Here is a 12,646-nt window from a genome sequence, read left to right as displayed (position 1 = left end):
TTCACAGGGTGGTTGACAGCTATGATGTCTGCTGCCTAGGTAATAGCCATTGCATACTTTATACCTCTTTAGTTTTTGTCATCTAGCAGCTGCCTATTTAACTTCACTAACCTCCCCACAGGACTCCGTGTGTGCAGTGAATAGGCTGTCATAACCTTATGCAAGATTGGAAAGTAAGAAAATTGGCCTGGTTTCATTGGATTTCTCACTGCTCTTCTTTGAACTCCCGATGACTTACCAAAATCTATTATTTTCAGAGAAAAAGTGATCTTAGCTAAAGAGCGACTGCATTAAGAGCTTCACTCTGCTGGAGCAATTACACATGGTAATTTTCTGTGTGGAGAGGTCATATGAGAGAGAGCAGGTCCATTACCATGAAAGAGAAAATATCCTGTCTTACAACATAATGTCCTCACTGAAGAAGACCAAAATGGTATTAATCTTTATTTGTCTTTACACTTCATTGTCAGTTAATATGCCCTGAGCATTGTCACTGCTTGGTCTCTTGGTATTGCTGCTATTTCACAGACTGCTCATTTTGGTGGGATGTTTTTATTATGCCTAACTGAACCTCACTACATAATTGCGTTCTGCCTGTGACTTGATACCACTTGATTAGTGAAGAAGGAGGACTGGAAAGGACCATGTGGGTCACTGAGTGCTATCCTTAGCAGTTTCAGGTGATGGTGCTGTAAATGTAGGGTACTGAATGAATGGTCCCAGAACTTTTGCCTTTCCATACATGTCTTCCAAATATTCTCAAGCTACCTGGCAAAGGAATGTTTAAACCCAAAAACCCATGACTGTCAGTGTAACTGAGGCCTGGCTATAAAAAATGTGGTGTTGGTCATTATGAAAAGAGCAATGCTGGACAACGAGTCTGCCCTCCAAAACACTAAACCTAGAAGTTCCTGGGGGTTTATGGACTGAAGGCTTCAGAGGGCAGCATAGGGTGCTCATGGTGAAATGGGGGAGGCAGCAGTTTTTTGATTGCTGGTCATTCCAGCCTGTTCATCCATCATGATCTCAGGGTTGAGGGGACATTAAGAATAGGAAGACAAAAGCCCAGTGTGATTAATTCTTCCCAAAACATGCAAGGATTCCAGTGGTTCACCAGTGATCCTCTGGGACGCAGGGTCCTGTGGTATCAATAACGCTGGGCTCACTGTGGCTTGCAAAAGTCTTTTCTGGTACTCATGCTGTGGCCTTGCTGCTTTCTTCATCAAATAAGGAAATTTAGCCACAGGAAAATAAGTGGTATTTCTATGAAATTATTACAATCATGCTTTAAAAATGCTCTTGACTTGCTGTGATATAAAAGGCAAAACATGAATGTGTTTCAGACTTAATGAGCCTTCCCTGTGTGGAAGAGTCTAGGCTACAGAACAAGGTTAACAAAGGTAAAATTAGACTTTGACTTTGGTCTGTGAGCTCCTCCAGGTTTTTAGCTTGGCTAGTGAGAAGAGCAACCATAAAATGTTGTCACTGCTTTGGTCTGGGCTGGTTATGTACAAAAGGTGTGCAAAGTCCCGTTGGTCTGAATGTTGTGGTGTGGGTGAAGGTGAGAAGAGTGTTTCTTAGCTGACAGCTCATATCCTTTATCCTTTTCTCATCCCAAAAACTTCTGGTCATGGTGATTCTGTAAACCTTTCTCTTATGGGTCCTTGCCTTTGTCTGACTGCTTCAGTGACATTTCCCACCTTTCTCATGTATCTCTGTCCTCTTCTGGGCCGGTGGGATGAGGTTTGCTTGGAGGTGATGGGCAGTGTTTCCTCTGCTGACATAAGGTTCTCATGGACCAGGGAAAACCATGCTACTCATCTGCTCAGCTTTCTCTTGCCTCCTTCATCTGCTTTCTCTACCTTGGTGCTGGAACAGGGTCCTGAACCTTGTCACTTTGCTCTCTGTTTGCATTTGACCATATGGAGACCCTCCTGCTCACACTACTGGGTCCTGGGTTTGCCTTGCTCAGTGTTTCAAGCAGTTTTTAAGCTATTTCAGCTCATGCAGGAACATTTCAGCCTCTGCAAAACACTCAAACAAAGCACAGCTCTTGCATCCACCAGATACCCAGTTGCTGGTAAATCAATAGCTTTGTTTTTGCTGCCCTCCTGGTAATAAAAGTTGTGGTCTAAGTCCACCCAATAATTAAGTATCACTTCCCACCCCTCAGTGGGATGAGGAGAAAACCCATGAGTTAAGAAGAGTTTACTATTGGAAATAAAGTAAAATGTAATAATAATAGTAGTAGTAGTAATAAAGAAAAGGAGAGTGAGAGACAGGAATAAAACCGAAGAAACCCAAGTGATGCACAAGACAGTTGCTGAGAGATATCCAGCCTGTCCCCCAGCAGTGATCAGTCCCTGCCAGCCTGCTCCCCCCAGTTTATACACTGGGCATTACGTTCTGTAGAGTGGCATATCCCTTTGGCCAGTTCAGGTCAGCTGTCCGGGCCATGGTCCCTCCTGGCTTCTTCTGCCCCTCCTCGCTGGCAGGGCACAAGACACTGAAAAGCCCTGGACTCAGGGTAAGCACTGCTGAGCCACAACTAAAACATCATTGTATTACCAACATTGTTCTCATACTAAATCCAAAACACAGCACTGAAACAGCTACTCAGAAGAAACTGAGCTCTATCCCAGCGAAAATCAGGAAAAATGTAGAATCTGGTTGTGCCTGTTTGATTAAACTTTGAGCAAGGCCACAAAATGATGCTTCCCCACACATCAGAGTGCTTGCAGTGGATCTTTTAGCTTCTGCAGTTCCTTTAATAAACACTCCATACTGTCAGCCAGCAATTTAATGCTTTGTACTGCAACATCCCCCATTGCCAGTGAAAGCCTCTTTTCAGAAAAAATCACTTTGTTAATATCTTTCTGGCTTACTGAGAACATTGTGTAACTTGTGTCATGGTCTTGTCCCGCACATCCCAAGCCTGACCTAAACACGGGAACACAGTGTCTGAGCAAATGAAGAAAAAATCAAGTAACACAAAGTAATCTGTCTCTTTCTTTCCTCCAGCTAAGTGCTCTGACTCTCAGAGGAAGGTCATCAGGATGTGCTCCATTCCTTTGTTCTGGAGATGCCAATCCACCTTATTGAAAAGCCAGGCAGCAAGAGAGGGAACAAAATGGGATTTTTCACTGAACTCAAGAGATTTGGGAGGACAGGAAAGAGAACCTGGGAAAACAGAGATAGCCTGCTATTTTACCTGAAACTTTGTGAACATCTGGCAACCTTCAGAAAGGCAGACCTTCTGGACTGAAAACCAAATCCTGAGGCATTTGGGGCCAGATGATGGCGCTTTTTTTAGTCCCGCTCCATGAAGATTAAAGCAATTATGGATTGGAAATAGTTACTTTTCTTACTATTATTTTTTAATGATAATGTTTGTAAACTTGTTTGGTTTAAAATGCTATTTCATCTGGTTGATTACATTGCTCTAAGCCTGTGATATCCTAAGGTTTAGTGACCACACCATGTCATCACACTTTTATATCCATAATGAATTTTTGCATGCTAATAAAATACCAGTGCTCCAGCTTCCAGAAACCTCAGAGGCAAATATTTTATTACATCATGAAATTAATTTTTATTGCCCTTCTGTTCTGTGAAGCAGAAACACAGAGCAATATAAAAAGAAAATAAACCAAAGTGGCCTTTTCAGCAGCTTTGCAGCCAGAATTTCTTTGTTAATCTCCAAGGTGATATGCTCTTCAGATTGACGATCAAAGCTGAGGGGGTAATGACACATTGTACAGACTGAGTCTACTGAAAAACTCTCCCTGGTAAGGAAGCATTAACCATTATGGGACCTCACTGGCTGTGTTGCTGACTTGCTCAGAATTACAATGGTGTTTCTGCCTCACAAGCTAGTGGGAGATGTAGATGTTGGTGCCTGCTTTTGTGCCTGGTCACAGTGAGAGCTGACTGGATACTGCATTACTTGTTGGAGCAGTGAAGTTGGAGCCCTGCTGTAACATCTGCTGCAGTTTTGGGATCTGACTGCTGCAGTGTAAATTCTGAATTACTTCATTTAAAAGAACTGCTTGTGGTTTATCCTCTCTGTTTGCAGGAAGACAGGAGGTGTCAGACAGAGAAATCCATTCACAGGCACTGGGGCAGTGCTGGCATTTCATAGGCAGTGGTCAGGAGATGCTGTAGCACTTGGGGACACCCAACAGCTGCAGCCAGGACGTGGCATGGACAGTCGGCTCAGACAACCAGCTGACTGCTGCCAGGAGGGGATGTCCCACGGCTGGGGCAGACTGGAAGCTGCCTCACTCCCAGATGTGAGTGTCTGCTGCCAGATGAACTGACCATTTAGGTAGCTATGTGCCCTTATTTATGTATCCATTTGACGTGGCTCCACAGGCAAAAGGGAGCGTGTGTATGCAGCATACGAACAATTAAATGTCTTCAGATGCAAATGGGAGCTCTGTGCATCCTGTGCTGTAAACACGGCAATTTGTGTGTGCTCATGCATGTCCTGTCTGTGTTTGTTTAATGCTTCAGTTGCACTCACTTTTTCACTTTTAGTTTATATTTTAATGTGCAGGCACTTGCCGAAGTGTATCCGTTTAGCAAACATCTGGCCTTGCCAGGTTTTTAAGCTGAACACACATTCTAACAACATCTGATTTCTCAGTCAGCCCCGAGAAAATGCACGGATCCAATAACTTTTCCTTTTCTCCTGTGCAAGGCTGGCTGGTGTTCCTTCCCTAGCACACCCTATTTTGTGTGTCCGACCTGGGCCTGGGGGTTGCAGCAGACAGTCCCAGCCAGCACCTTGCTCTACAGAAGCTCTGCTGTGCTTCATAAACCCTGAAGGAGCCCTGGAGCTCACTCGTGGCCTTGGGACATTATGAACTTCTAAGGTCAATTGACTGAGCATGGGAAGCCTGACTCTTCTTCGTTAGAAGGTACTTTTATTTGTTCAGTGCACCTTCAAGGGCTCACCTCAAATTAAGGATTTAGTTAAGGATTTAAATTAAGTGAAGATCTAATCAGCACAATTATGTGTGATCAGACAAGTAAAAGGGTTGAGACATTTTGCTTTGTTGGGTTAGTATTTGAACAGGTTAATGTGGAGTAAAGTGACATTAATGAACAAACACAAGATCCAGTGAAAGTCAAGCAGGGAGCCTTCATTAAATAATCAAAATATCCCTTTCTTTGCTCAGTGTGATGCATCACAACCTGGCCTTCAACTCTTTCTTTACAGATTCCTAAAGGATAAAATAACTGAAACGTTCACAGCCTTTTTCTCACCATTATGAGCTTATGTGTCAGAGATGACCTTGATGTAGTGTCTTCACACATGGAGAGGGGGTCAGCGATACAAGAGCAAACTTCTGCATCCTGAGCCAGTGCTCTCAACAGCAACCCCCAGCTACCCACAATGGTTCAGCATGCCCATTTCCAAGACTGTTTTAGTTTTTTCCGAGCTAGTGGTTTCCTCTCAAAGAACTCTGGAGGAGGAATTGCTGCTTCTCACTCCAGCATCACTGCCCAGATGGGGGGACCAGGCCCTGGGTGCTCACCACACAAATGGACATGTGTGGACTTTGAGCTCCAACACCTGCTCAGCCCAGATTCAAGCTCTGCTTCCTGGGAATGCTCATGTGTGCATTCTGGACACACTGCCTTTACTCAAGGCTTTACTCTGATAAAAGCCTTGAGCTGCCATATGAATATGCTAGGCAGCAAGTACCAAGAGGAGTTGCTGGCCAAATTCATTAAAATCTGTGAGTGACTGTGTCTGGGAACATTCTGGCAAAGCTCATCCAACTCTCCCACTCATTAATCCTTCAAGCACAAGCCATTAGATGTGGTGTTAGGGAGGTACTGATGATTTGTTTCAACGTTATTTAGCAGTTAGATGAGCTTTGGCAATGTTACACTGATCTAAAGGCTCATCATGCAGTTTAAGGGCCACAGCTAAAGGTCTTCAGCTGGAAACATGGTCTGGCTACCTCCCTAAGGCAGAGAAGACGTGTAGCTTTCCCTGCTGCTGGAGATATCCTCTTTCCTCTTCTCCTGTGTTGCTGGAGAGGAAGCCCCTGTCCTGCACCTGCAGTTAGCTGAGAAGATTCTGGACCAAAACAAGCATTATCAGCTGCACTGTCACGATCTGAAGTGCAGCTTACAGAAAGGATGAAGGAATGAAAATCCTGATCACCTGCAGCCCAGGATGGCTACTATGGAAGGATGATAAAGGGGTTTTTATAGACATGGTGTAGAACACTCCTTGGAAGACTCTGGAGGGGACTGAGCTCTGGGAAATTGATAGGCTCTGGAAACAGGAGTCAGTTGCCTTGATAAGATGTATTCATTGGTTTTACAGACATTTCCAGGATGTGATAGCTTTTTGAGTGTAAGACAGGCATTCGCAGTTCACCTGCATGCAGGCCTTTTCGCACCAGCGAGGGAGATGAGGGAGATACTTTTTTGATTCACATACAAGAGGGAGTTTAATGAGGATCTGCAGGAGGAAGACATGCATATGTAAATAAGAGAGCAGAGCAGAGCAAACAGACCTCTGGGTATGAGAGGTCTGTGCAATTCTTGATAATTTTATCCTTACCGTTTCCATAAGTGGGTCATAGAAAGTTGCTGATGGGGTCAGCTTCCAGCTTGGTATAACTCAATATAATTGATTCTAATGGGTTTGTTAGGTCAAAAAAGGTGATTTTCTTTAGGACTTCACCCTAAAAGCAATGTTTCCAAAGCCCTGGATAAATGAAAAATGCATACTGAAGTAATTCCTAATATTCAGGATTTTAATGAGACTGCTCTCAATCATTTTAAAAAGATGATGATGAGCAAGTGCTCCAATTTCCTCCACTTCTTTTCCCTAGTATAGGAAAGTAAGGGTAGATAGCATCCTAACTTATGAAGTATCAGAAGAGAAGCATAGGAAGGCTAGAAGTTTCTAGAGTATGAATTTCTTCAGTATGTAGATACAAAGTCGGATGGTCTGCAAGGGGGATATCTCAGCTGACAGCTCAGGCTAGTGCAGCCCCACTTCTAGCATGCAAAAACAGTCATGTAAAGACTTTCCTTAGCCCAAAGTGCAGGACTGACAGGAGAGAGGACACCAATCCTCTCCAGGCACAGTGTATCAGCTCTGGATTATTGCCTGTCAAGGGCTTCTGTGGGAATAAGGCATGGATAAAACCAACTTCTGCAGTTCTCTCCACCATCAATGACTGCTTGTAATTCTCCCAAGGCAAATTTGGAGCATTTGGGTGGGTGTGAGATGCTCAAAGGGTAATCTTTCCTTCATTTCCAGTCAGATGCTCTGTGAAGGGACGGAAAGGGTAAACTACCATGGAGAAGTTAAGAGGATGTGTTACCCTCCCTAGACACCAGGACCTCTGCTGAGGAAGAGGGATGCTGGTAGGGTTGTAGGACTAATGGGAATAAGGACAAGGTTTCTGTAAAAACTATTACAACTTTGAAGGGAAGATGAGTTCGTGCCTCAAGGAGGGACATCTCTGATGTGTGGGACACATATTGAGAAAGTAAGAAAATTACAGCCTGAAAAATATTCCAGGCTGGAGTTTTTCAGCTGTGTTCCCAGCTGATAAGCTGGTCCAGCTCAAGGCTAGGGAGAATTTCTCCCAGGGTGATAATTTGGTCAAAATAAAAAGGAATTAATAACAAAGATAGAACACCTGTTGTGGTGTGTGACCAGGCCCTGGGAATGGGGTGTCTTCTCTCTGAACCAATCACCTCTTCTCTACTCTTGGAGTTGCGAGTCATGCTACAAAACCAAGTGTGTTTCTGAATAAATTTGTCTCTTTCTTCCTGTCATGAAAGATGACCATGTAGCTGTGCATCTTATTTCCACCACACTTAAAAGGTTAAAACACCTTTCCACGGCTGCATTGATGGAAGCCCAGATAATCAGGATCATAGTCTGGAGGGGTTCTGCACCCTATATTGCCTTGAAAAGCAAAGTTGAAGGCCAGCCTGGCAAGGGAAGAGCACGAAGTGCTACCTCAGCATGACTAACCCTGGTGGTTTAATCAGTGTCACGCAGCAGTCCTCTCAAAGTATCAAGGGATTACTTTAAAAGCCATGAGGTATTTTCCAAGGAGGTTATGACATTTATTATACACTATCTCTCTGTCCATTAGGCTGATCCACAGGTGTTAAAAGAGAGAAGTGAATCTAAAAATAGTTCTTGGTTCACAGTCTGCACAGAAACGCAGCTCTGCCTGTGCTCCTTTTGGAGCCAGCAGACCTCTTCCAGTGCTCTCCCATAGTGCTCAATACCTCCCTGGAAGCAGCAGTGCTGCCCATCTCCTCAGTTTGCTCACCTCACTGCATTATAGAGACCCCTTTCCCAGCAGCACCCTCCAAGGTCAGAGCAGCCTTGCAGAAGTTCCCATGTGGTTTCAGCCTGTCTCTGGTGGCCCTGAGCTCTGTCTGTGTGTGTCTGTGTGTGTCTGTGTGTGTGCTTGCAGCTCTTACTGTCCTCATGGGTTGCTGACACCAGCTTTCCCACCACTTCTTTTCTTCACCTATTCCAACATACAAAGGTCTTCCCTCTAATTCTGCTCCATGAGGCAGCATGAGGAATGGTGTTGACGGAGCAAAAATCTGAGCTTTTCTTGTTATAGAAGTCCTTAGGGGAATATTCTCGTGAATCTTTCCTTCTCTGAGTATGCAAACCTGTCAGCACAACAGTAAATACTTAGGGACACACATTGTTTCCTGCTGCAAGGAAAGGAGTGGCGATACACGTGACAGCTACACCTCCCCAAACAGCAGCCACTTTGCAGTCAGTCCTCTCCTGTCTTCTCACAGGCATCCCACATCCACAGCAGGAGGTGCACCAGGGGGAAGAGCCACGTGATGAGGAAGAGACATGTCTATCCAAAGTGGCAAGCTGGCATTTCCAACGCTGCCTTGTTGGGATGTGGGAGTCTCCAACAGGGGAAGTGGAGTTTAACCATGAATAGCAATGCCATGTGCTCCCAGGGCAATTTTTCCAGGTCATTTAATGCAAATAAGCAACAACCCACAGCAAAGTTAAAGGCAGCCCATAGCCTAGCCACAACTATGAAGGCAGTAGGAATTGGTTTGCTTCCAGAGATGTTAAAGGTTTAGAGAAATTAACTGCAGTATGTTGATGTGAAGATTTATGAGAGGATCAAGGAGATATGAAAATGAAAGAGTCAACAATATCAGAGAATGACATGAGATAGTGAAGTATTTTATTTCCATTGCTTTCAATATTATCTCTTGTGTGTTAGCAGGAAATAATCTGAGCAGGGAGACTGCATAGCAGAGGTACGGAAAATAGATGTGATCATTTTCCACAGACGCAATGAGCACCACTCTAGATATTTTATAACTTGCCAGTGTTTTATGTCATTTCTTCAGACATCTGCGCATTAGAGTGACTGAGAACTGCAAATGATGTATAGTTAAGATATCCCCCTATAATTAAGCTGAAATAATGCTGGATTATTCTAGCGTAATTATAGGGGGCTATTTTAACTATTAGCTCATTAAAAAGCTATGATGCAAATCTCATTCTGAAAGAGACGAAAAAATGAGGGTATATGAACAAAATGTCAGTGGTCCTCTGCTGAGACCAGATGGAGAGGTATAACTATATTCCATTTATCAGTCAATATATTTAATTATAGCCAGGCTTGGATGGAGCCTACAATGGCGTTTATTATATTTAGTGTTTGCAGATGGATGTGGTGATTCAGAAATGCTCGGGAAGGGAATGTGGTACCTACTTTGCAAAAGGGTAGACTTAGCTGAATTTGGTCTGGGTTTCACATGGAGTCCTGCCACATGCTCCTCTCCAGATGGGAGATGTCCTTTTGCCCACCTTGCCCTTCAGGTGTGGCACACAGGGTTCCAGAATGACGTGTGCCAGGCTGTGCAGTGGTGTTTGAGCCCCACGACGAGGCTGCCCCAAAAACGTGCAGGGAATTGCAGCCCCCACAAGCCCTGCCAGAGCACAAGGCACTCGCCTGTGTCTAATCTGCTTGGGGTCAGCATTGGTCAAGTGCTGTGGAGCAGCAACGTTTGGGTAACAAAAGGAAGGCAGTATGCTTGGCTAGTCGGGTTTTGGACAAAGGGCATCCTGGAAAGGGAGCTGCCTGCCCTCGCGTGCTCTCTTCCAGAGGACAGAAAGTTACTCTCCGTTTTGTTAACTCCCTCTCTCCTCTGAAGGACTCCAAGAGGGCCAAGCCATCCTGGGCAGCTGGAGAGAGGAGCTATTGCCCTGCCCCCGGGACTTGTTTGAACCCCAGCTTGGCTGTGCTAACCAGTGAAAATCTGTCCTGGAACAAAATCCTGATCCTGCTGTGGTTGTAAAAACAAAGGTCTCTCTTCCCTGGTCGTGCATATAGGGTGGGGTACAGCTGGGGCACAGTAAAACCAAACATTGAAACTCCATGTTTTGGACTTTCTAAGACCTCCAGCATAATTCTCTCCAGAGAAGGGGACCTATATATGTTAGGATCAATCCCTCTCATTAGGGTATCTCTTTACAAGGGTCAGGTTTTCTGTCCCAGTTCAGCCACTAATGCTGCCTTGCTCACAGTGATTTGCTTTGCAAATATAGTTGGGTGTGCCTGCTCTACCCAAAGGGGCATCTCATCTCTGGCATCTGACAGCAAGCATCAGGGCGAAATAATAGACCAGAGGCTAAATAAGAAAAATGACTTCTTGCCCTCAAGCATTATGACAACAAATGGTGAAGAACATGCCCTCAGGGAACAGCGAAATGAATGAGATGAATGCCTAATGTCCAATAACTACATGCCAAATCAAAGACCAGACTCTTAAAGCACGAAGTTGGCAGAGTCCAGTGAATGCAAGAAGTAGAGAGTCAGCAGGGAAATTTATTGTTGCACAGGATGGCACAGTATGTAAATATTGCTGGAGAGAAATTTGTGCATGTTGTAGGCTTTCAAAGAGTAGATGAAGAGTGTAAGACATTGTTTTATAGCAAAATAGTGAAGGAGAAAAAGCAACAAACAGGCAGGAATGGCAGCTCAGGTAAAACTGAGGTCCCACCCAAGTCTCTTTGTGGTCTAGAACTCAGTTGTATGTTGTAATTTCTTTTTTTCCCCTCAGCTTGCCCCATAGCTGGCTGCCCAGCTCAGGAATAGCAGTGCAGGGCAACATGAACAGGGAGGCTCAGTAAGAAGCCAGGGACATAGCACAGACTATTTTTTTGCTTGACTGAAGGACTCATGGCTAGACATGACTGGGAAAGGATGTTCACCCAAGAAGATGTATTTCTTTATTTTAATTTGACTAAAGGCTGGCTGAAAACTAAGAACAAGACCACAAGCCCGAGTGACCCGGCAGAAAGCATTCACGTGTGCATGTTGGACGTGAGCGACTGGAATGGATGCACATGAGGTGCCCCATTGCTTTATGCTAAATTTGGCAGTGCAGTGCTGCACCCCGAGACTGCACAACAAGCGATGTGGTTACATGAGCGTGCAAGTGGTGTGGTTACCTGCACCAAGGTCTGCAAAGAGCTTCAGAGGATGTTGCTGCTTCAGCCCCCTGGAGCACGGCTCTGTGCTGCCCGTGCCCTTGCCGCTGGGAAGATACTTCACGGGAAAGTGGGTTTGGGGACCTGTCACTGGAAGCACTGTCACTGGTGAGATCCGCACCCAACGCCTCGGGAGCCACTGGGTGGCGTATGAACGCTGGCATACATAGAGGAGCAGGATCCATGGGAAAAAACACAAAGCAGAAATATACATAGATAATTAAGTGGGCTCTCTTTGGACCGGGGCGAGAGCAAGGGAAACCAACCTGGCGTACATTAAGAAAGTGGTTATATGCCATGCTTCCTTTAACAAATAAAAGTCCAGATGATCAAGTATCAAAGAGTAAAGTTCAGAGGCTGTAAAAGCAATCAGCTAATGAAAAATCACAGCACAGCTTTGTATGAACAGGGGTAACGGCAATTGCAAAGCCCTTAGGCAAACAGATGCCCAAAATCATTCCTGGTGCTTAAATACCTGCTGGCAATGGCCAGTTGTTTGTGCCTGGCTCAGCCGGGCACTGGTGATGCCCCGGCTGCAGTTATTTCAGCTGTGCAGTGCCCCCAGGTGCTGATGTGGCAGGAGCACTGCGGGTCCCCCGGCACAGCCCTGCTCAGCTCCGCAGTTTGGAGTTTTCATTTGCTGTAGGCACAGCCACTCCCAGGACATTGCCTTTGCTCACAGGGGCTCACTAACAGTTGGCTTTGCAAGCCAGCTAAAGCCGGGAGAGAGTTTTCAGCAGGAGTCAGGAGCTAGTACTACTTCAACTCAGCACCCTCCAGACTGCCCACATTTTACTTCCCCATCTGGTCTGTCCCTGTCTGATCTATAACTCTTGCACTACATGGACTCTTTTCCCTCTGTTTGTTTAATGTGATTCATAATGTTTCTATCCCAGTTTTGCTCGTTGCCTGGGATTCCCCCTACAGAAAAGTAAGTTCTTCCAGCCTCGCACAGCTGGACCTGTGAATACTGCAACAGAGAGATGCTCTGAGGAGTTACTTGTTCCCAGCAGGGTAAGGCCACAGAGTGACAGAGAACAGGAGACACTCCAAGCGTGATGAGTGTCTTGAGATACATTTTATCTGGTTTTAGCAGCTATC

General features: G+C 45.1%; 1 protein-coding gene across 6 annotated transcripts in view; it reads left to right on the top strand.

Moving 5' to 3' along the window:
* The window catches only part of LOC148224438 (uncharacterized), a 67,305-nt gene extending 63,259 nt beyond the window's left edge, over positions 1 to 4,046 (top strand). For all 6 annotated transcript variants that reach the window (XR_015802611.1, XR_015802613.1, XR_015802614.1 and 3 more), the window contains one exon: positions 3,022 to 4,046. Coding sequence is in view for 1 of the 6 variants with exons in the window: in XM_088162071.1 (XP_088018197.1) it covers positions 3,022 to 3,215 (194 nt within the window). In the remaining 5 variants the exon portion in view is untranslated. The remainder of the gene's footprint in view (positions 1 to 3,021) is intronic.
* The last annotated feature ends 8,600 nt before the right edge of the window (positions 4,047 to 12,646 follow it).

This window comes from Sturnus vulgaris, chromosome 3 (assembly GCF_052056855.1).
Source record: "Sturnus vulgaris isolate bStuVul1 chromosome 3, bStuVul1.hap1, whole genome shotgun sequence".
NCBI classification, from domain to species: domain Eukaryota; kingdom Metazoa; phylum Chordata; class Aves; order Passeriformes; family Sturnidae; genus Sturnus; species Sturnus vulgaris.
Note: the sequence above shows the minus strand (reverse complement) of the source record. Positions and strands in the feature narration are given on the sequence as shown.